General features: G+C 37.7%; 1 protein-coding gene across 15 annotated transcripts in view; it reads left to right on the top strand.

The window, feature by feature from the left end:
* Positions 1 to 24,197, top strand: part of PTPRM (protein tyrosine phosphatase receptor type M) — a 482,403-nt gene that overhangs the window by 254,619 nt on the left and 203,587 nt on the right. For all 15 annotated transcript variants that reach the window (XM_074576689.1, XM_074576685.1, XM_074576684.1 and 12 more), the window contains exons 8-11: positions 5,211 to 5,519; positions 8,290 to 8,399; positions 13,703 to 13,904; positions 18,361 to 18,463. In XM_074576689.1, the coding sequence (XP_074432790.1) occupies positions 5,211 to 5,519; positions 8,290 to 8,399; positions 13,703 to 13,904; positions 18,361 to 18,463 (724 nt within the window). The remainder of the gene's footprint in view (positions 1 to 5,210; positions 5,520 to 8,289; positions 8,400 to 13,702; positions 13,905 to 18,360; positions 18,464 to 24,197) is intronic.

Genomic DNA, 24,197 nt, shown 5'->3' with positions numbered 1-24,197 from the left:
TGTTTAAGTGTTTAATGTTACTGCAGGGAAAAGCACACTACTTCCCATGTCTCCTCCTTAGCTGTTCTGTTTCGTTCTTCCCTGGAGCATTCTTCTGACTCAGTAAAGTTCACTGACAGCGTGATCACTTTTGCCAGTGCTGATGAACTCTTAAGGCATGTGTTTGACTTAAAACACAAGCAGCCTTGTTTGAAACAGAACATGTCTTAAATTGTCTGCTGAATCAGATGTGGCCCTGATTTAGTGTGTGGAATCAAATCTAAAGTTTGTATGTGCTTATGGTCTCCATCACTGTAGTATGCAAGTGTGATGCCGTGCAGGTGTTTATTAGGGGATATGCAACACCTTCTGATACTGATGCTAGAGTACTATGACTCCTACTTTACTCAGAGGTAATCGATGGGAAAAGATGTTAAGTAATTTGAACAAGACTGCTCGGGCAATCTGTGGCAAAGCTTGTACGTTTAATTATCAGTTAAATTTTGTGTTTAAAAGAGCTGAGTGGATAATATCTTAAATCTCAGATGATTCTGGTTTCATCTTAAATTTCTACATGTTCTTGCTGTGTTTATCCTTTACTTCCCAGGGAAGGACAATAGAGTCCAATCTGGAACGTAAATCAGAAGAATTGTGATTACAGAGCTAAACCACACTAATAGTTTGCCTAGACAAGAAGTAAATTCTTTGCTATTGTTCAGACTACTTTCAAATGGTACCTAACACATACCAGATGCCTGCAGCTACTGGAGTGTCATGGTGTGGCAGAAAATGACATCTCTTATTTCAGTAGGTCTGTGCAGTCTATGGTGAAAAGACAACACTCCCAGTCTGAGTTTTCCTTCTGAACCCAAGTTTTGATGATCAATGGCAGGATGCTAAAAATACACCTAAATGTCTCTGTGATTCTGAAATTGAGTTTCTGAAAAAGCATTGTACTTGCGGTAAGAGGTAAAGTGTGAAGTTCCAGAGAAATGAGCTGTGAATTGCAGCTGCAATGGAAATTGATCCTGTCTGTCAGTCTCTGCTCCATATTCTCAGGAAAACAGAGTGGAGCAGAGAAGGAGCCAAGATCACTGCTTAAATGGGATGCTAAAATGCCAGGGGCGAGAACCAGGCTTGCTGGTCCCTCAGGTCAGAGCTGCAACTGTCAGACTTCACTGCTTGATACCCTGCTGAAGCTGGCAGAAGGAGAGCAGTATGAGAAATGCTGCAGGCACCAGCAGGGGAATTAGTAAGAACTACCTGGCTAAGCTTCAGGCATGACAGGCAGTGCGCTCCTTTGTGAGAAAAATTTCTTCTCTTATGAATTGGTAGGCCTTATTTTCTCCATTCGCCTCGTGATTTGTACCAGTGAGGCATAAGAAAATAGCTGGAAAACTGAGGAGCAACAGTGGCAAAGTTCATCTAGAGAACTGCAGAAGGAGTGGAGAGGTCTGCAGGTGGGCCTTTATAAAGTAAGGAAAAAACAAAAGTTCAGCAAATGGTTGTTGTGGTATGAGGTGTATATGTTGCATAGAATATAATTGTTACGGCATATTAATCTCCTTATTCATCTTCTACTTTAAAAAATGTGATTTCAATTGTGATTAGCACTATAAAATGACACTTTTCTATGTAGCTATCCGTTACCTGATGGTAGCTTACCAGTGCTTACCCAAGGTAACAACAGCAGACCATTGCTAGGATGACAACCTTGGAGTACTGCATGAAGAGTTAGTGCAAGTCTCATGAGCGCAACAGCAGCATCTCTATAGAATGCTTGCTTTTTCAATTAAAGTTGGGAGCTTACCGTGGGAAAGCGTTAAAAAGATCCTGTAGAAAGTAAAATCAACTAAATGAAGTCATCATGCTGTGGTAATTAATTCAGCTTTCCCTTTTAAACCATAGTCATTACCTGTCATTCTTTTTGTGTTGCTTAATAGTTTTCTTCCCCGAGTATCCTGTGTTCTTCATGAAGAGCATATACTTTCCCGTGTATCGGAAGTACACAGATTCTGGTGTATCTGTGCTCTCAGAACCATTAAATATTTTCTTTGGGGTATAGAACGATACCTCCAGAGAAGCCCAGTACTGACTTGATCAAATGGAAGTTTCTTTTTCTATATTTTGTTGCAATAACTGCTATTTTTCATGGCTGTTTTGAGCCACGTGTTTTTTTAACCCCAAAATTCCATTGTTACCTTGACCTTTTTTTCTGGTTAAAAGTAGACCCGTTTCCCTTTATCTCTTTCCTGCTTACTGTACGAATTAACTAAATTTAACCAAAAATTGTCATGTAGTTGGAGCCTATAGATCTGTTATGACTGAGAACTCAACTATATAAAGCAGATGAGAACTGATATCCTCAGGTCTGTAATCAAGTCATGTCTGATGAATGAAAGTGTGTTATTGGAAAGAAAAATAAAGCAAATAAAGTAGTGGTACTTCATGAATTAGGTTTATTTGATGAAAGAAATAATAAAGAATCATCTATTCCACGAAATATGTCTATTTAGAGAATTTTAAAGTGCGGTTGAGGACACAAACTGGGTAAATTCTTTGGAGTACAGCCCATTATCTTCAGAGGCTCTTTCATGGAGAAACCTCTTTGGAATATTCAACCTCACTTTCTCAGTGGACGTCCCCCATAAACCAGCGGTTATCCCACCTGGTGCATCATATAAGATCTTGCTTTATTTTTCCTTATATGTCTTTCTCTGCGGTATCACAGGGTTTTTTATATCCTACCTCTCCTTTTTTTTTCACTAAGTGCTGTCATTGTCAGATTGACACACTACACTTACCCCACGAAGGGGTCATTAGGGCCCTATCAGTTGCATAATCTCTGAATGAACTGTAAGGAAAAAACAGATATGAGCTGCTTAGGTATCTGATACTATAGATCACAGAATCAAGTCGGGAACCAAAGCAACCTGGGTATTTGCCTTGTGTGATGAGCTTTATCCTGTGAATATCAACAAAAGCTGTATTATCTCCATCTTTTACAATCTAATCTCTTTTTTCCCTTGACTGTTTTGTTAGAAGTGAAAATGTATCTGTCATTCTCATAGCAATGACTTCAAGATTTAACTAGAGGGCTAACTTGTACTTTTTATTAAGGTAACGGTGACATAAGAAAATCTTCCTCCTGGGCAGAAATCTTGGATAGGTTTTGATCCAGTTTTTTTGTACAGCCACTCGATTTCAGTCTTAAAATGATACAAATTAGTTTTATGTCTCTAATAAAGTGATTTCTCAGCTCCCCTGTGGATTTTCTGGTGTGCCTACTGTGGTACTAAGCAGACCATTCCATATTCTTGCAGCTAGGAACTTAGTTCAACTGCTTAACGTTGTATGTCAGGGTCACCTCGATTTTGTTGATTTTCTAGTCCTATTTAGCCCATTCAGATAGATTACAGTTACACAATACCCATCAAATGTCCTTCAGTATTCATAGTTTCACCTAACTGAAGAAATGCTTAGAAGCTGGTATGAAACCAGAAAAAAAGAAAACTCCTTTTTCATTAAACTTATGTTTGAATTACGCAGAAGTAAATGCTTAAGGAAGACATGAAACTCGTAGGACTTGCCAGTCTTTGAGGTCTGTTTCTCATTAATCTTTGTTGTGGCAATAGAAAGTATCCCAAACACAGTATTCTTAGCTGGAGTATCTGAGCATGGAAGCAGGTAAATGGTCTGTAGCAATTTATCCTTGGTGAGGACACTTTTATCAGTCAATCTAGTCACTAGAAAGGAGACCAGGATTAGATCTGTTCATGAATTTGTTTTGCTGTGCCATTTTGTCAGCAATTGGCAAATACTCTGTATTGGTGCTCAGCACTGTTGGGTAGTGGCAATTAATTAAAAAAATTAAAAGAAGCTGGAGGATTAGAAAGCGGAAAAAAATACCCTGCTTTGTAGATGTTAGAGAGAACAAGCAATTTCTTAACACCTTTTCTTCAAGGAGTTAAGATGAATAACATCTTTGAACAATTATTTCAAGCATGCAGGGATTTTATTAAAAAGTAAAAAGATGAAATCCTGTGTAAATTGTTCAGAACATTCCTAGTGAAGACATGTTGATTAATAAACATAAAAGAGGGAAGATGCATATTAATTTGTTTACTTATAAGAGGCTTCTAGCTCATTAAAAGTCTTCTAAGCATTTAACTAGTGAAGCAGTGGATAAAACCAGACGTTGTCTTTAATCTTGTTGAGGGCTCCAATATGAAAAAAAACCAGATTATTGCTAAATATGCATAATAGCTCTATTAATGGCAGTGTTTTGAAAATGGGGAAGGTGGGGGGTGTCAACTCAGTGGTTTTGCTGTAATACGGTGGAAATTTGGGTTCACTTCTCTATCTGAATTGCTGGGACCGGTAGGACTGAAGAAAGTGTAACTTCGTCAACACAGTCTTTGGTTCTTGTATATAGAGAGACATAAGTTCTTGGGTATGATTTTATTAGATGTGATTTATGGCTGGTTATCCACTGGGAGTTCTCTAGGAAAGCACAGATGCAGTAGGATATCGGCTGATGTACGTCCTCTGTGTTTCTTTCGATTTTTTAGCTAAACTACAACTACAAAATTAGGTATTTGCACTGTTTATTTTAGATGTGGTAAAAAAGAAAAAAAAAGACAGACAGAAGGTATTAACAACTAATGTTTATGGGAAAAGAACCCTATGGACTATTTTAAAGAAATTGGAATATTAACTTTATGTCCTGGCCAAATAGAGATTGAGTAATTGCATTCAGTCTAACTTAAATGAATAAGAAATAGCTGAAGAACCACCTGACGCTTTTTCTCTGTATAAACAGTCCTGGGAGAAAATCACCATGTATTTGCAAGTTTTCCCTAAAATTACCTTTTCTCTTTAGATACTTGTTTTGTAAAGTTTTTTGCTCTCTAAGTCTTAACACAAATTAATTTTTAAAAAAATATTTATTTTTTGCAAGCAACAGATAGGTAAGATGTAAACGTTACTTAAACTGTATCATGCACTTTGAGCTTAAGCATAAAAACTTTCTGGTATTTCATTTACTCTTCATTTTTCATCAGACACCTCTCTCTCACACTGTTTTTTCTGATTTTTCAGAGAAAGCAATGAATTTCTGTTTCTGCTTATGTGTCGTATTTGTAGAACTGTGTAACTTCTTATTACTCATGTGACTTACTATTATAATACGGATAAATAATCATACCCGAATTATGTTGGTAATTTTGCAGATCCAATGCGTGGGCCACGAAAACTAGAGGTTGTGGAGATCAAATCTAGACAAATCACTATTTGCTGGGAACCATTTGGATATAATGTCACACGTTGCCATCGATACAACCTCACAGTCCACTACCGTTACCAGGCTGGAGGACAAGAGCAAGTGAGAGAAGAAATAAGCTGGGATACAGAAAGTTCACATCCCCAGCACACAATTACTAATCTATCACCATACACAAATGTCAGCATCAAATTAGTACTAATGAATCCCGAAGGACGAAAAGAAAGCCAAGAACTTGTAGTACAAACTGATGAAGATGGTGAGTTTTTGTATTTACGTGTATGCATACATTGTATATGCATACTACCTGACAGTCAGTACACTTTTCTGTATAAGTGCATGTTCTACTTTCACTAAAATCTGTATCAGATTTTCCACCAACTTCACCAATTTTAAGGCAGTAAAGGGTCCATTAAAAGTGTTATAATGGTCTTTTAGGTAACCCATAACATCACACATCATTTAATCATTTCTTCATTAAACTGATAACTTGTGCTTGAACTATGTTCTGCCTCTTAAAAGTTCCAGTATCAGTTTGCAGAAATTTCACGTGACTGTCCATAGTATCATCATGTAAGCTTTTCTATTGGGTGATATGCTCAGCATTAAATATTTGTTCACCTTTCCAGAACACTCTGTGCTGACATGTAGCCCCTTGGTGCCCTCTACAAGTGTGCCTTAGTTTTTTTGACCTTGCTTTTACCCATTCTAAAATGCATGCCGTTAAAAGAAACCTTACCAAATGGCTGGCATTGCCTTATATAACAGATCCGTCCTCCTCCCATTTTTATCATCTGCAATCTGCACAGGAATGGCTTCATGCTTTCTTCCAGATCAATGATAGATTTACTGCAAACATGTTGTAAAGATTTCTAGAAAAAACTTCAGCCATGATGAGCTCTGCTTATAATTCTTGAAGTCTGTCATTTAAACCTATTAAATAATTGAATATATGCTGTATTGGTTTTGTGTAGTACTAATTTCTAATGAAAATATATGAGGGAATAAATTAAACAATTTAGGAATGTGTAGTCACTAATGCAACAGATTTGACAAAGCATAGCTAACAAAAAATTGTTTTATTAGAATTAATTTTGCTGTCATGCTCTAATTTTGATTCATTTCAATTATAGGATGACAAAGCTAAAGACCTTATTGTTATCTAGGCTGTTTATGTATTTTCTCTAAAATTTTATGTAGCATTTTCTTATTCCTGGCCCTCTGGAACTTTATGTTATTCCAAGATCTATATTAAAAATCAATATCAGTGGTTGAGAGAATACATTGGACAAAAATTATAACTTTTTAGTATACCATGCACTTTCAGTAAGGTACATAAATATGGATGTAACACAACAGAGTATGCTGACCCAAATAATCATCATAACTTTTTGAATCACACAATCATATAGGTTGCAAGGGACCTCCAGAGCTCATTTAGTCTGACCTTTTGCTCAGAACAGATAGAGTGAGAGCAGATTATTCAAAGTCTTGTACAGTTGAGTTTTGAGTATCTCCAAAGATGGATATCCTACAACCTCTCCAGGTAACTTCTGCCAGTGTTTGACCTCCCTCATGGCATAACTGCTCAGTTTATGGCCTTCAGATAATTTTAGAGGGTTACCACAGTGTTTTGCTATGCTCCCAACTTCTTTACACTATATTTAAGTCTTCTCCCTTTACACATAAGTCATTAACCCCATGATTCCAAACGAATTTTGCCAGTTCTCTCCTACTTGGAAGCAAGGTTTAGTGCCCAGACTTAAGGTTGTCCTAAAGGCGTAATCTTACTGGTCCATAAAGGACTGGTAAGCAAATTCAGAAACAATCACCTGTGTCCTTGAAGCTTCCCCTTGGCTAGAGCAATGGACTCTGCGGAGAGCTATGGAGAGGTGATTATGAAAGTCTCAAACTGTGTGAACTCCCAGACCAACAGCATGGAGCAGTAGGAGGAGGATAGTGCTCTACCAGACCTAGCAATGGGAAGGAGTCACCGGATGTCTTGCTTGAAGATCTTCCTATTCTTTAACCGTTCGGCTAAATCTCAATAAGGGGTCTGAGAAATTATTTCAACCACTGCAGAAGGTAGTTTCTCTAGCCTGTGGAAAGTGCTAAATGTATCTTCTTACTGGATTTTCACATGCAGTGAAAGGTGCCAACCCATCAATGCCTATTGCCTCACAGCAGTCCCGCATTTTTCAGGATTTTCTTTTCACATTTCTTTGCAAGTGTTGTTACAAAAATAAAATCGCAGATACCTATCCATGAGCTGTTTACACACTTCCTTGTCTGAAAACTGTGTAGAGGTTGGCTTGGGAATTGTTGCAGAATGAACAGAAAACAGAAGTCGATACGTTAGAGTAGTTGACATGCCTTTTGTCAGAATCTTCTGACATCCCTGACTCTTCAGAGGTCATTCTCATAAATTAAGAGACTTCAAGAAAAATGAATAATGTCAGATTTTCTGTTTGGCTGCTTCATAATTTCCCTATGTTCACCCTGTTGGTAGGTCTTCAGGCCTAATATCAGTGAGCATCATTGTTCTATGCAACATGCGACTTGTCTTTCCAAGCTAACCATTCTAGTTCACTTTGTTGACACCATATGTTGTTATTTCAGTGCTTGTCCATTTTCATATATGAATGTTTAATATGTTTTTCACTATGGGACAGTAACAATATTGATAAGTAGGTGTCACAAGTAGGTTTTATTTACAAGAATTTATATTTGTCCTTTATTTTCATCAATAGTGTTTTATGGGAAAAATGTGATGCTCACTACACTTACACTGAAGGTGACATATATGTTTCCATTGTTCCATGTTTCTGTATGTTCCATGTAACTTTCCACGTATAATGACACTATCTTGTTAAATTAGTCATTCTCCTCAGCTACCCTGGCCTTTGCTTCAGTCTTGGGGAAATAATAGTGGGATGGTTTTTATGCCTCAACAGCGCAAATATTAAGCAGAGTGTCTCCTTCTGAAATTTTTCTCAAAACAGCATTTTTTCCTTTTTTTAATCCGTTAGTCCCGAGTGCTGTGCCACTTGAATCCATTCAAGGGAGCACCTTTGAAGAGAAGATTTTTCTTCAATGGAGAGAGCCAGCGCAAACATATGGTGTGATTACTTTGTATGAGGTACCTAGCATTTTGCTATGTTTTAATTTTTATGTATAGTTTTGGTTTTCAAAAGTGCATAATTAGTAAGAAAATTTAATTTTTTTTTCCAGTTTATGTAAAATGAATCTTCTTTTTGAAGATAGTAACACTTACAAAGTAATGAAGTCAAATACATAATGTAGGAGTGAATTGTGCAGGACCCAAAATGTTCTTGGGTTATCAGCTTTAAGGAAACTGCTATATTTAGAACCATGTGATGTAGCATTCTATCTAGTAATGTGGATCAAACATTTAAAAGATTGAAAGACATATCTTAGTGAATTTTTGAACAAATAGGAGACATAACACAGTGGTGACAGTCAACATCACATTTAGATAAGACTCATTACAGGAAGCCTATTGTAGTAGAAACAAGCAGGCATAATTAAAAAAAAATCTACATTTTTAAAATGCAAATTCAACAAAATTGTATGTTGTTAGATGTCTAAAAATCACTGCTTTTCATCATGTAGAACCTCTGCCTTTTAGAAAATTTGACAAAAGACTGCACAGATTAAGCTGTCAGACAGTAATCACTGTTAAGCTTCTTACCTGACCTTACTACAAAATTGGTATTGAAATGCTTTGTTTAAAAAAACCCACCTAAACGAGAGTTGGTGTAAAAGAAAAGTTAAATTGAATGGTAACCTATTGATACTGTTTTGAAAACGACTTTATTGTAAGAGGATAAAATGTTATGAAAAGGTATGAATTGATTTTTTATGAAGCTAACTGCTTTCCAACTAGTTCAACAGTTGCCTACTTTCCGGGATCAGAATGTTTTAGTTAATATGTTAAGGTTTTTATTGATGTTAGTCTTTATGTACATAGGAACACACAGTGTGAATCATCTTTCTACTTAGGAACATTCGTGCACGTCTGATTACATTCCTGAGGAATATATGCACAGAGCCACTCGCTCACTCCCCCTAGTTGGAATGAGATAAAGACTGTTTAATAAGTAAAGTAAAAGCCGCATGCACAAGCAAAGCAAAACAAGGAATTCATTCACTGCTTCCCATTGGCAGCCATCTCCAGGAAACAGGGCTCTATCACTCATAACTGTTACTTGAGAAGACAAAATGCCATCACTCCAAACAAACCCCCCTTCCCTCTTCTTTCCCCAGTTTTATATACTGAGCGTGACATATGGTATGGAATATCCCTTTGGTTAGTTGGAGTCAGCTGTCCCAGCTGTGTCTCCTCACAACTTTTTGTGCACTCCCAGCCTACTCGCTGGTGGGGTGGTGCGAGGAGCAGGAGAGGCCTTGACCTGTCTCAGCAACAACCAGAAAGAGAGACCTGTGTCTGTTTAGCCTGGAGAAGAGAAGACTGAGAGGGGATCTTATCAATGCTTATATATATTTAAAGGACGGGTGTCAAGAGGTTGGGGTCAACCTCTTCTCAGTGGTGTCCAGTGCCAGGATAAGGGACAACAGACACAAGCTAGAACACAGGAAATTCCATCTCAACGTGAGGAAAAACATCAGTGTTTTACCAACACTGTTTTCATCCCAAATCCAAAACATAGCACTATACCAGCTGCTAGTAAGAAAGTCAACTCTATCCCAGCCAAAACCATGGCAACTGTATACATGCAGTTCATTCTTAGATGTATATACATACATAACTCCATCAGCTGTAATGGGAGCTGTAAAGGTGTATTCAGAGATGGAAAAGAATAGCTTGGCCAGACTTACTAAGGTATTCAGGACTGTGCAAGTCTCTGAACATCAAAAGAACCTAGCATTCCAACAATGAAGAGAATATTGAGAAGAAAATACAATGCTGATATCTCCTTATACTGCTTAGGTAATACACCTCAAAGCAGAGACAGAGGGAGCAAGGCAATCAGTTAGATCAGAAACTTGATTTAATTAATTTTTAAGTAAAAGATACCAACAGACTGAGGCAATCAAACCATCCCTTGTTTTAAAGATGCCAACTCAGTCCAGTCAGGTAGCTAAATATGAACACACACCTACTTGCTGAAAGCGTATTTTTCAATACTTTTTCTGCCCTGATGTTTGCTTATAAGCCTAAAATATATCACAAAGATTTTATAAATATGACTGGTAAACTACCTGGAGGCCAACAAATATACGCAATGAATCACAAGGACATTTTACCTGTTTTAAATGTATACTTCAGGTGAAACATAGAAGTATACTTCAGGTATATTTTAGCTAACCGAAGTAGCTCACAGGATAAAATCCAGACAAGTTAGATTATATTTAGGTACCTGTATTTTATAGGTTGATTTAGACTATCCGTCATGTCTCAATAGGCACCTTTCCAGCTGATCGTTGTGCTGTCAAGGTAACGCATCCAGCACAGCTCCAAATCACCCAAGATTGAGAAGTGAGGTGTCTAGGTCCTGCCTATGCCTTGGTGCAAGCCAAAGCTAAGATAAAGAGGCATCTAAGCCTGCCTTGTCTGTGCGTACATCAACAATTCTGATCTAAAAAGCTTAGCCACTAAACCTGCTCTTATAAAAACGTATGCCATATTTGGTATTTTCATGAAAACTATGATGTTCATAGCATTCACCTTTCAGAGAATGGCCTAGCAGATGAGCACTAACCTAGTAAAGGGGAGGCCTGGGTAGGGGACATTTCAGCTTGAGAGATTCCCCAATTCATGGTAACCTGCCTTGCCAAGGGAGCGACTCAGGCGCAGAGCTGAAGCAAGGGGTGAATGCTCCTTCCATTCACCTGTTACCCGCCGCTGGGCTGTACACAACCAGGGGTGAAAAAATTGTAGTGCTAGATGGAAAACAAGTACGAGAGTGCCGGGTACTTCAGTCTAGAGTTGAAGATACACAGCTTGAGTGAGGGAAAATTGCAAGTATGTAAGCCTGAGACCTAGGAGCAAGGTTGCTCCTTCCAGGGCAAGCGCTTCAGCTGATGGCTGTTTCTTATAGGGGCAGCCTGAGGACTACAGCAGCAGACACCTTCTTTCAGCATGAGGTCCCAGGGTCTTGATCCCAGCAGATAGGTGAACTTAATATGCAGTCCTGAGTCTGCATAGCTGCACCGAGAGAGAAAGCTCAGTCTCACCTCTGTGCCTGGCATTTCCTACTCTGAGTACCTAAATTTCTATGTTGTTAAAAATATCATAACTTAGTCTGTTTTCTGGGGCCAGGCATTTGTTTTTAGTCCCTGAAGGAAACAGTCTTTTAATGTATGTGCTGGGAAAAACTGTGTGTTGAAGTCTCAAGTATTAGAGTATTCATTGCTATTGTGAAATTAAGTGCAAATCCAATTGTTTTACCAATATTTAAAGGAAAAACCCTTTAGATGAAGAAATGACATAATGACAAATTGTTGCATTTTGCTCCTCTATTACAAGTACAGGTCCACAGTTGTAGGAATAAAGGGATTAGTTCTTTGGGCAAGGTTTCACCTAAGTTTGATAAAAATAGTCAACATCCAGAGAAAATTACCCTCATGCCTTTTTTCTGTCATCACTGCAAAGCTGAACTGGCATTAGCAATGGTGGACATAAGAAATGTGTTAAAAAAAACCAAAAGTAACAGTCTTACAAGTAGGAGTGAAATACAGAAACAGTGCAAGTTCACTTTGAAAAGGCAAAACGCTTCTTTTTTTCATGTGTTCTGCATGATCCATGTAAGAACTTATTTCATTACAGAACGTCAGCCACTTAGCTTCTAATAACTAAACACTGCAAAAAAAAAATTAAGACTCTAACATAGGCTGCAGAATCTCCAATAGCCTGATATTATTTTCAATAGAATTAAGTGAGATTTTGGAAAATGCAGTTACGAATCGTAGAAATATAGAAAACAGAGTTAAAGGGAGCTGCAAGAGGTCATTTAGTTCACATATCTGCGGCAGAACAGGATCAGCTGTTCGTACAAAACATAGTTACGAGATAGTTGTCTAACCTGTCTTTTAAAATTTGCAAAAAAAGTTCTGACCCACTCTCCCACAAGCAGACATAACAGCACTTACCATCCATCAGGCAGATTCTTTTGCACAATATGTAAACTTAATTTCTTTACTGATAAAAGTTCTGATATTTGCTAGTGTAATCTTCTGTCTTCTGTTATAATTAGGAAAGCTAGTTGAGCAGTTTTTAAGGCACTTTCAGTTCAATTTATGGATGAAGAGTTGTAGAGGATCTTCCTGTATGTACTGCAATAATGTCAGGGTTTATCTAGATGGTATCGAAGTTTTTATTACTAATTTTCAGCACTTTATTGATGTTATATTAGATGGGTCATATAAAAATCAATTTTCATTAAGTCAGAGGTTTTAGGAAATTGCAAGTGTTTAAGGTAATGTGTAATGCCAACGCTTAGATGTTTCTATGTATTGTTTTAAGTGCCTTCTTAATTATAATGATACGGAATAAATATAGCAAAAAGAATGTCAATTATCACTTTATATAATAAGAGTGTTGGAATTATCCGCATAGAAATGAAACTTTAAAAGTAAAAAGGAGGGATGAATCATTTTTACTTTTTAATTTTTTAATGGATTTCTTATTTTTAAATTCTCATTACAGTGCATGGAAATTAGTAATTAATAGAAGAAATCTGGATCAAGTTTTACTGTGAACTTATATTAACATTTCTAATGAAAACTAAAAATACTGTTTGAATTAAAGAAGGAACTGAGGATACAATATACAGTCTGCATATATTACTTAACATTTTATCTCTCCTTTCCTCCAAATGAAAATCTGACCTAGGTACAATATAATAACCTGAAAATTTCCAAATTAGCAATTACAATAGCTAAGCTGCAGACTAAAATACAAGCTTTACCCACTTTCTGAAAAATTTGCCTTAAGCTGCCCTTATCATCTTTTAAGGATAATCTTATTCAGAGCAAAGTGTAATTTTAGTCAAGTCAGCTGGAACTGGGGGCTACATCTTTTGTTATTCACGTATCTGTTTTTACCTGGTTGTTTTGGTTTTGTTATTGTTGCTGATCAAAACCGACAGTAAGATGAATTCAAAAAATGACACTGGTAAAGCCAGCATCTTGAAAGAATTAATGTAAGCCTGAACCCATCCTTTAGAGTTGTAATCTAGCTGCCTCTAAGTCTCTGTATCTATAAAAGTAATAACTCATAGCAGTTATGGCTAAGTTTCTGTGTCCTTTCATGGGATTCGGGATTTGAAGAGTATATGAGAGTAAGATAGCTTATCATAAAATGTCTGACAGCGCATACATCAGAAGGGTTTACTGGATAAAGATGCAATCTCTGTCCATCTGCTCAAGGCAGTTTATAACTTTCTTATTCTTTTGCAGATCACCTACAAAGCAGTCAGTTCCTTTGACCCAGAAATAGATTTATCCAATCAAAGTGGACGAGTCTCAAAGCTAGGAAATGAAACGCACTATCTCTTTTTTGGACTGTATCCTGGCACAACCTACTCTTTTACCATAAGAGCCAGCACAGCTAAAGGCTTTGGACCTCCAATCACAAATCAGTTCACCACTAAAATATCAGGTACTTGATTAAAGAATATCGTTGTTTGCTTATGATAATGACATGGGTAATTCTTTTCTTGTTTGCTTCTTCTTTAGGATTTAACAAGCAGTAAATTGAAAAAGTAAAATACATGTTTATCCTTGAAGATGTCAAAGTGACATACATTAACATACCTGAAAAACTTCCAAGTGCTTAAATATCATCTCGTACTTGGAAATTCCTATTCACAACTGTAACTTATCACCCAAGAAGCCCTATGAATTACGTGCTTGCAGTCGGTGCCAGCTGCTATTGCAACATTTAGCATAGGGTTTTTTGGACGTGAGGATGAGGGTTCCATTCAGAGCTTAGTCAGCCTTGACATGATTCTAAATTAGTACAGTAACGGTGCTGGAAAATCTCTTTAATGAGCCATGAACAATTGAGAGTAGAGCAGAAATACTATATGTCTAGTACTCGCTTAGAAAGTGTAACTAACTGCCAGCCTGCGTATGTTCCTGGCAGGCGTGTGGACTGAAGTGGTTATGAAACTGCATTAGACGAGAACATCAGGACTGGTGGTTTTCAGATAACAGCAGCATGACTCTGTCACTTCTGCAGATCCACGAGCGGTATTTTAAAGCCCTCCCAGAGGCAGAGGAACACTTCATTTCTCCAGCTGATGGGACGCGATACTATTACATACTCTGAAATGCTTATGTAATTGATGACAAAATGTTTTGCAAAGTTGCAGTTGAAATCCCTTTACTCTTCACGTCTCTACAGTCTTCTTGGGAATTAAACTGACAGTTGAACTGTGAGGCCTTGATAATATTTACAGAAAATTACTTTATCTATTTGTGGTCAACTTTGCTTTTCAGAAAGGATAAAGAAAGACATTTGGGTACAAAATATTCTTTCTCTTTTACTCTCATTCTCTGTACTTTTCCCCATCACTCATTTTCTGTCTTCACTGGAGTGAAAAAAAAAAAACCAACAACAAGTTTTAATCAGAAATAGAGCAATTTCTTTTTTATTTTCATAGGAAAAGGCAATTAATGCGAGGTGGAAATTATTGCCAATACTGGTGTCGGTAGAGATAAAAAAAAAAGTCGTTAATTTTCACGTTAGAAAATTATTCTTTATGGAAAGTCTAAACATGATTAACACTGGTCTGTAATGATGAGGTTCATTTTCCATCCCCTTTCCTATACTGAGCAGAAACTTTCTCTGTCAGAAATCAACTTCTGACATAGCCAGACTTGCTATGAGTGAGGATGGGAGAATCAGCCTTATTAGAATGAGGAAGGAGGGAGACTATTGAGCGCGAAGGAGAATCTGGGTATTTGGCAACAAAGCTGGATCTTACATTGTTGTTCTTTTCTAAAGGTGACATGTCACCAACTAAAACTCATTGAACAGATACTGCGGGCATGAGACTAACCTCCGAGCTACCACGCGGCGAAGTTCTGCAAGCCGTCTTGTGTGCACCCCGCTCTCTCATGACTTCATGTTAGTCTCTGTACTAACAGGGAATGCTTATGACTTGTCTTTGGGTAGTTAAAGCCAGTCTTTGGATGAATTTAAAATAGAAGCAGAATGCATACTTTTCTTAGCGTCATTGAAAAATCACAACTGAAATTTTAGCTTTTGAATATGGTACCCTCTTTGCAGTGCTGTGGGCTTGTGATCTCATTGTCTCACTTTAAGGCTTTGAGGCTCTTCATGTGGCCACTGCTCTCCATTTTGGAGAGATGTGAAATGAAAATGCTGAACATTTATGGATGAAACGTTTCACTGTTTTTTAGAACAGATGAGGTGGCAACAGTGCATTCAGACCGATTTCTGAATTGAGTCATTGTATTTTAATTTGTCTGACTCTAGACTGCATTTTCATTTGAATAAAATACTCTTAATTTCCTGTCTTAAGTGTTTGAGTAGTACTATTCTGTACTGTAAATAGTTGCCATGTTTTATTCTACAGTTGTGTGATTGGCACTGATGGATGAAGTGATCTGTATGTAAATACGTATTACCAGAAGCAGAGCTTGTAACAGGGCCTGCTATCAAAATTGATGGGCACTCTATTAGAAGACTGTTTTCTGTTGCATGTAACTGTGAAAAGTTATCTGTGTGGGCTGAAATTTTGTATGCTGCCTTTCATACTAAGAAGAATTTCATCCATTTCAGGAACATGGCTGACATCATGAAAAATTCTGGTGACTGATACATTACTGAAGTGCTTTCAAACAGGGATTTAAATATTTAGCAAAAGAGAGACATTACTCTGAGCCAGCCCTCTGAAAATCTGTCCAGATTTGGGCAATTTGTAAATGTTGCAGTTTGCACACAAATGGGGGAAACTTGACACAACTGAGTAGGGAATGTCACTGCAGATGACATCCTTAATAAATAGATTTAAGTTCTCTAAGCTTTTAGAGACATGCCTGCATGTTCATCGTCTCGGTGTGGCCCAGTGCAGACAGAGTCTGTAAGGGCCTTACCGTTTAGTGCATCTGAGCTTTCTGCGGCTGAAGACCAGCATGTGCAGTTGCAAAAACTGTGAACAGGAGGAGTATCTCCTGTTTTCTCTGTGAATTGATAAGCTCCTTTATGTGGGGGCAGTGTGTAAGAGGAAGAGTCCTAACCTAGACAGGAGAAAAGTGTAAGAATAGATAACGTCCAAGTATCTGTAGAGAAGAGAAAAAGGAGCCAGGACTGAAAGCTGGGACTGGGGGAACCACAACTCATATCCTGGACAGGAAGACAATTTTGGTGGAGGGAGACTAAGAATAAGTTAGGAAGATTACAAGACTTTTTAAGATGTGGGCAGTAGACCAAGGGCAAGAAATGACGCTTACAGTGTTCCAAAACCATTCAGAGTTAAGAAAGCTTTTTGGAGATGCTTCTCTGTGCTTCCCTTATTTTCAGGATGGTCAACTTAAGAAAGGGACATTATGTGAACAAGATCTGGATATTCAAAACTGAAATACATGAAAATTCTGTCTGTATCTCTAAAGCACTGTTGAATATTATGCCCTTAGGCTTCTCGAAGCAGGTACCCAATTTACTTAAAATGATTAGTCTAAATGTTAGTGCCTTTTGTCTGGAATTGTAAACAGAATAAAACCCTCTCAGCTTACAAGGATTTTTTTGAAGACTACTTTTTTTATTTGTGAAGCGTTTCAAAACTGGTGAATATCAGTGAAAAGCGACGAAGATGTTAATGTTTTCATAGCTGACCGAAGAGTTGTGGACAAAAGTATTAATACAATCCTTACTTGGGTATATAGGGCAATATGGATAAAGGAAAGAGACGTTCATATACTTTTCAAGTAGATGCAGCTGCGACTGGTAAGGTGAAAAGTATTGGAAAATACACTTTAAAGAAAGACTCACATTGTTGGAGCTATTTAGTTTGCTAGATGAGCCTAGAGGTTGATACTATCTGTACGTGGAGCATAATATACTGAGTAACTTCGTCAGTATGGTACACAAAGTATTCCAGTGGCTGGAAGATGAAGCTAAACAAATTGAGATGCCAAATAGGTCTCCATGTTCAACATGAAGTGTAATTAGCCAATAGAAGAACCTGCTAAAGAAAAGATCTTCTCCCCCACCAGATGTATTTTCTTTTTCAAGCAGGAATTAGTTTAGGGGAGTTCACTGCCCTGCGTTATTCCTGTGGTCAGAGGAGATTGCAATGGCCACTTTTTGCTTCTATAGCCTTTAAATCTGTTAGTTGTGTATCATCATTAACTACCGGACAATAAGGATACGACAGACTGCTAAACAACCAATTAACTGAGCAGCCTTCCATCCAATATAATGATAAAAATGGGACTACATGATAGCAGTGAAAAAAGTAGCAACAGTAAAAGACAATAACTGAGGCATCGTTTGTTTTAATCATAACTGTAATTCCTCAATGAAGACACAGTTTGCAAAAGTGCTGTTGAGTGTGGCTTCAAACCTAAGATACGCTCTCATGGTGATAATCCCGCTTCATTATTGTAAATTATGTCTGTGGTGGACAATAGACAGTTACAGCACTAGTTAAAATTCCAGGAATGACAAATTCTGAGAGAGCAGCCTAATACCACTGACATACTGAGAAAGCTGGGCTTAGTTTCAAAAGCTGTAGTCACTTCAACATGCACATTTGCACATTTGCTTTTCTTGAGATAACTTTTAATTTCCAAGTCATGGATTTTCAATGCTTTGTGCAAACTTACTCCTACCAGTATCTGTTTCCTGTCTTGAAATTGGCAGTGAGCTGGGATTCCTTTGTTTGGTTGTTTTTTTTTTTCCCTCACTGAAGTTATTTAACAGTTGTCTCACACTTGTGTTGTAACAGCAAGCATCTTAGACTTATAATATGGTCTTTATATTTGAAGAATTCTTTAAAATTACCTAGTCAAATAAAGATACAGCTCTTGAAAGAAGAAATACAGGAATAATGATTATTTTTGCCTCTTTTATTTTCTTATTCCAGCACCCTCTATGCCACCGTATGAACTTGAAACACCTTTGAATCAAACTGACAGCACTGTGACAGTCTTGCTGAAACCTGCACAGAGCAGAGGCGCTCCTGTCAGGTACCGGGGAAAAAATCTTTATAAAATTAAAACCAAATTGATTAATTTCTTGAACATGTTTTCTGGGGATTTTCTACACAGCAGTCAGTGTCTAAATTCATGTCTGTATTAGCTCTAATTAAATTAAATAACTGAAGAAAATGAAAGTGCTTTGATGTTGAGTGTTCGTGTATTGTTTAAAGGATTTGATCCAGATGCAAGTGGCTTGTTCTTTGAAGATAAGGAACAAAGCCGTAGTTCTGTTGTGTGGGTGGCTTCTTTAAGGTAATTGCTTACTGCAGTGTTATAAGTTCAAGGGCATATCACATTTTTATACTGAGCTGCTGTCTTTAATATTCACTCTTCTTGTTTACTTCACAGATTTAAGATAATAAACTCTTAGTAAGTAAGCGAATTTAAACAATATGTACTGTAACATTCATAAAGTATTTAGATTTAATTGACCATGATAGCAAAAACAGGGAAAAAAATCAACCCGGAAAACTGGTAGCTCAGATTCTTTAGTGTTATGTAGTGCCCATTAATGAATTTCCAATTTGTAGAGGTTTATTTCACCGCCACATACATGGTACTGGGTAAGTCCTTCATTGATTAGAATAAAAGAGGCCTGCTTTTCAGTGAAGAAAACAGAGAAATGGTTAGGTATTTTGAATGAGAACCAGTAACGAGCTCAATACTCTGAATAAATGAAAATACAGATGAGAGAAATACAGATTTTTCAGAGCTTTAGGATGTTTTTCCTTTTGGCTCATCAGGTATCATCAGAAATGGTTACTTCTTTTGTTTCTATAGGAAGAATTTACACCTGTAGTTAATGACTATCAATTGTTTTCATCGTGATGCTAAGGTTTTTGGTAATTTCTGTTTGTCTGGGAAATACATATCTGGTATACTCCTGTATGCGTGAGTGAAAATCTTTCGGTTCTTTTGGTTTCTTCAGAATATTCAATGTTTCATATGAATGGGTTTTTTTACTGTGCAAGGTATTCATTGTTGCATCATGTATTGTATGTATGTAGGTCTGCATTTAGGAAATGCCATCCTGTTGGTCATTCAGATAACTTTTAGAAAAGGAAATGTAACACTTCAGAGAAGTTTGAACCAACTGAGAAAAAAAGAGAAAGCAATTAAAGCAGATTCAATTAAACTGTTTGATTTAGCAGATTAGATTTGAAACAGAATGATCTGATGTTTGTCTTCATTTATCTCACAAAGCTATAGTGTAGTCCTTCTGAATTCAAGCATCTGGATTAAAATAGTACCAGTTGGAGTCATTGTTGTTTAAACACAAACGTATTAGACCATTAATGAAAAAGCAGTTTCATTCCTTTTATCTGTATCAGAACTAAAGATGATTGACTCCTATAGCAGTAGTGACACATCAGAAACTTCACTGACAATAGAAAGGAGCTAGTTAGGAGATTAAAGTGTGCCAAATAAGGGGATGAGTGGTTAGGAAAATAGGAGGAGAAATTTAAAGTAACGTGAAGCTATAGCACTGACATAAACACACAGGAGCGAATTTAACAAGGTCCTTTGCAACAGGTCTCAAAATACAATGAATGCTGACTGCAGGCTCACAATGCAAATACTGAGTGAAGCAGAGTGAAAATTAAAGTAAGAATTTCCTTTTAACATTTTATTGTGCATTACACTCTCAAGCACACTGTCATTGCGTAGCTTGCAGAACACATTCTGCACGTGTATTTTATCATCTGCATCTGTATTCATTGGGTGCTAAAAGTTTAGTCATACTTCATTTATTTGCACCACTAAGCAAGATGCCTTGTCTATTGATTCTGCTACAACTACCGTCTTGGTTAATGCAGATTTTTGAAACTGCGCTAAACTTGCAGTGTAAATGATTGTTGTTGTTTTATTGATCAACCCATCAGCCATGTCACATAAAATTCTTTAATTCCTGAGATGGATAAGGAGAGCACAAATTCTACCATTCAAGTCAACAAAGCTAATACCTGAGGTCACTCAGAATTCCAGCTTTTTTTCTGTGATTAAATTCTTTTTCTCTGCTTAAATATGAAAAATCCTGATATCTTATACCTTATTTAGAATCTGCACACAACCACCACAACGTAAAAGGAGAGAAAGGGCAATGCTGATTGTTTAAATGTTGATTCAAAAAGCAGACTTTATAGAAATGTTCAGGAAGCTCTGTTTACAATGATAAAGTACACATTAATCACGAAGGCCAAATGGCATTCCAGGTTGTTTTAGAATTCGTAAGACTGGACATGATTAAAATGTGTATTGTCAGAGTTTTAATACAACAAATACTGCTTGCTTTGTCTTCAATTTCAGGTCCAACATGCTTTATGGCAGTGATTGTGTTTATTTCAAGGAGATTATTTCGGAATTATATGTGTTTAAAGCAGTAATGCATTCAGTAATGATGCATGTATGCACTTCTTTAACAGCTGGCTAAGCTATTTTGATTTTCAGAATGACTGTAATTTGCAAGGCTTTTTTTTAATTTAAGGTGATGGCTCTGTGGAAATTGTGTATTGTATCTCTTACTGTGGATAATCTCTATTTTTCAAAGATACTTGTAAGTAAGAGTCAGTAAAGTTTTACAGAATTTGCATAAAAAGCATACAGATGCAAATATTTTTTTCTGTGAGGGCTCTTCAGCACCTATTGAGGGACTCACTCTTCCAAGGCAGTATCATTTGTACCTCTTACTTCTTCAGGGCAAGTTAGCCTAAAGTTTAAAGACCCCGGGGCCAAATCGTCTGCAGGTACATGGATTGGTTGGTTCCATTTTCTTCAACTAAGGAATGCTATTGTGTTGGAAAGGCCCGGCTCATATGCAGAAATAAAAAATGTAATGCCCGGTGACTGCATGTGTTTAGTGTTATTTATATATTCATCTACGTTAGAAAGAGCTTTAGATTGTTTGCCGCATTCCATTATAAAAGGTTCTTATGACCTTCTCAGGAAAAGTTTTCCTGGAAGCTTTTAGCTTCAGCAGGGAGAAGCAAGTTTTCTTTGCCGCATAGATTTCCATTCAGTCTTGCCGTGATAAAGGTTGAATGTTTTCGCTTCGTTTATCTTGCTTACATAATCAGCAAAGTGCTGTCACTGTACCATCCTCCTCCTCTATTCTGTGCCACATCCTCAAAAAGCCATAACAGTGAACATCCCAAAGATTTTGGTCCAGATAATACCAGAACCACCTGGCGATAGCAAGCACTCTGGGAGCAGCAGGCTGGGGAAAGGAGCAAGAAGGGTAAGAAAGAAGACCAGACCATCCAGGCTCTGCTCTGCCTCCTGGTCTCTTTCTCATATTACATTACAGAGTTTGGCTCAGCTGGATTTGCCCCGTTAAACCCTTCTAATCAGTTAATGATTAGCCTGTTTATCCACCCTCTCTGCTCTTGTAGACAACACAGACAGTTGGTACTTTCCTCTTCCAGCCTAAAGTAAGAGAACTGGAGGGCCAAGCGTACCAGCTGGCAGTGCCCTATGCATGCAACAGTTGGCATTTAGGATGCCAGGGTACCTCCCGCACTGAGTATGTAGGATCAGTCCTGCAGCACCTGGGGCTGCAAAGCACAGACAGAATTGCAGCAATTGCCAAGTAGTATAATTTAAAAGTACCTTAAAGAAAACATGCAGAAGGAAGCAAATAAACTTGGAATTATGCGAGTTGAAAGCTGAGAGTGTGCTAGAGTGAAGGCAGTCTGTGTACTCTCAATGCATCCCCTTTATCATCAGTGTGCCCAACTTCTTCAGCATGCAGGTTGGGTGCCCTAAATAACAACTCTACTGGGAAAATAAAGCAAACATATCTTTACTTGAAGTGCTTAGTTTTGAAATATACTTTTAATCTCTCTTCCCTGAAGAAGTTATGTATATTTCATCCCAAAAGGCCATATTAAGTTGTTAAGTATTTTGAAGTGCAGCTGAAAACTACCATAGAAATTTCAAACTATGTGTTATCTAAAGTGATAAGCACTCCTTTCTACTACTTCATAAGGTAAACACTTCATGATGTGTTCAGATTGTCTAAATTCCACAGAGATTTACATTTCTTATTGGCCTAGTTCAGACCTTTAAAGGCACCCTGTAAATACTGGCCTCATTGTCACAAGTGGTATTAAGGCCATCTGCACATGGTCCCTGGGATAGGAGCAGCATGATTCAAAGGAAGATGCACGGTGTAAAGAAACCTTTGTCAGCCCAAGTCCAAGGAGTACTTCATTCTGTATGTGGTTTAGCCGTTTCAACAACACTCATAGTGTAGTGATTCCTAAACGAATGACAGAGGACACCTAATTCCTACCTACTGATTAGCAGTAGGAAGGACTACATTAAACTGAGGTGGTCATCTTTGAAACGCAAAGACTCATATGTAATGCAACAGTTCCCCACTGAAACCACAGTGCATTGCACATGAAGTGGAGGTCACAGTTGCCTTCCCGTCCCTGCCACACACATTGCAAAGAAGGACAACGTGTCTTAGGGCCTCATCTCTTTTCTTCAGCATGACTGGTGCCATGAGGATCAGTCTTCTAAGTGTCTGGCCAGCCCCTCTGGTTTGTCACTGTGTCTACTCACTTTCTCATGGGCTGGCAGCAGGAGTTTACACTCCTTGTGCCACATCAGTTAGGGCATGCAGGACTGTTCAGACACTTGCATCTGTAGAAATGGGATCAACTGAAGCCTGAGAGAGCTTTTGCAGGACCCTCCAATCTGACTGATGGCCTTCCCGAGAAGCCACTACTTACCTTTATTCATCTTCACAAAAACACTCACCTGGTCGGCAGATCAGCAGATTAAATTGTTTCACTGGCAATCAAGAAATCCAAGCAAAAGCTAACAAGCTAGCCAGGCTGTTTGGAAATCCATGGCTGATATCATTGGAACCTAAAAAGCAGCAGGGCTTCAAGCACTCTGAAGACAAAAGTTTCAAGATATTTTCCATAATCTTGAAGAGACCACGGGGCACTTGCATGGCTGTTGTGAGTCCATGGCAGCCACAGGGCTGGGCCTCACAGTTGCAATCCACTTCTCAGAGAAGACAACGTACTGGTATCGCAGTCTGAGTTTCTATGTTGCATGGTAAGAGTGCAGCATTAATTTCCCGTGCATGAATTATGGAGGCAGGCATGATGAGTACAATTATAAGGGAACAAATGAGTTTTGAAATGGAAGAATACTGATTGGCACAACAGGAGACGTGTTAGCATTCTGTGTGGACAAAAACATGGAAACAGCACATGCAAATAAAAGCACTGCAATATCTGTATTTTTAGCTCTGTCCTCTCACAATTCCTACCTAGCACGTTATGTAACGCTAGCATGTTATTGTAATCTTCTTCTATTCCCAGTGACATTACATGGTAATGCAGTAATGAGAAAAAAGGAAATCTTACATAGACGCAGCTGAGGAGAGAAATATTAAAACTGTGCATTAACCAGGAGAGATTTGGAAAGCTTCCCAATAAAATGAAAAGTGAACTCTGGCCTTTCAAGAGCTCATTGATAAAACAGTCTAGATATTTGGTGGATTTATGATAAAGAAATGGTTATGTTGAAATAATGTTGCAATACTCAGTCAAATAGCATTACTAACTTACTAGTATTATGAAATGTCTTGTTCAAAATATAGCCTTTTGAAATACTGTGAGACCAGAAGGTCTAAAGAGCATGAAGGGAACTTACTGTCCATTCTTTAATTTGCTTGCCACAAGCATCCTTTCTATTGTTTAAG

This window comes from Larus michahellis, chromosome 2, assembly GCF_964199755.1.
Source record: "Larus michahellis chromosome 2, bLarMic1.1, whole genome shotgun sequence".
Classification (NCBI taxonomy): Eukaryota; Metazoa; Chordata; class Aves; order Charadriiformes; family Laridae; genus Larus; species Larus michahellis.
Note: the sequence above shows the minus strand (reverse complement) of the source record. Positions and strands in the feature narration are given on the sequence as shown.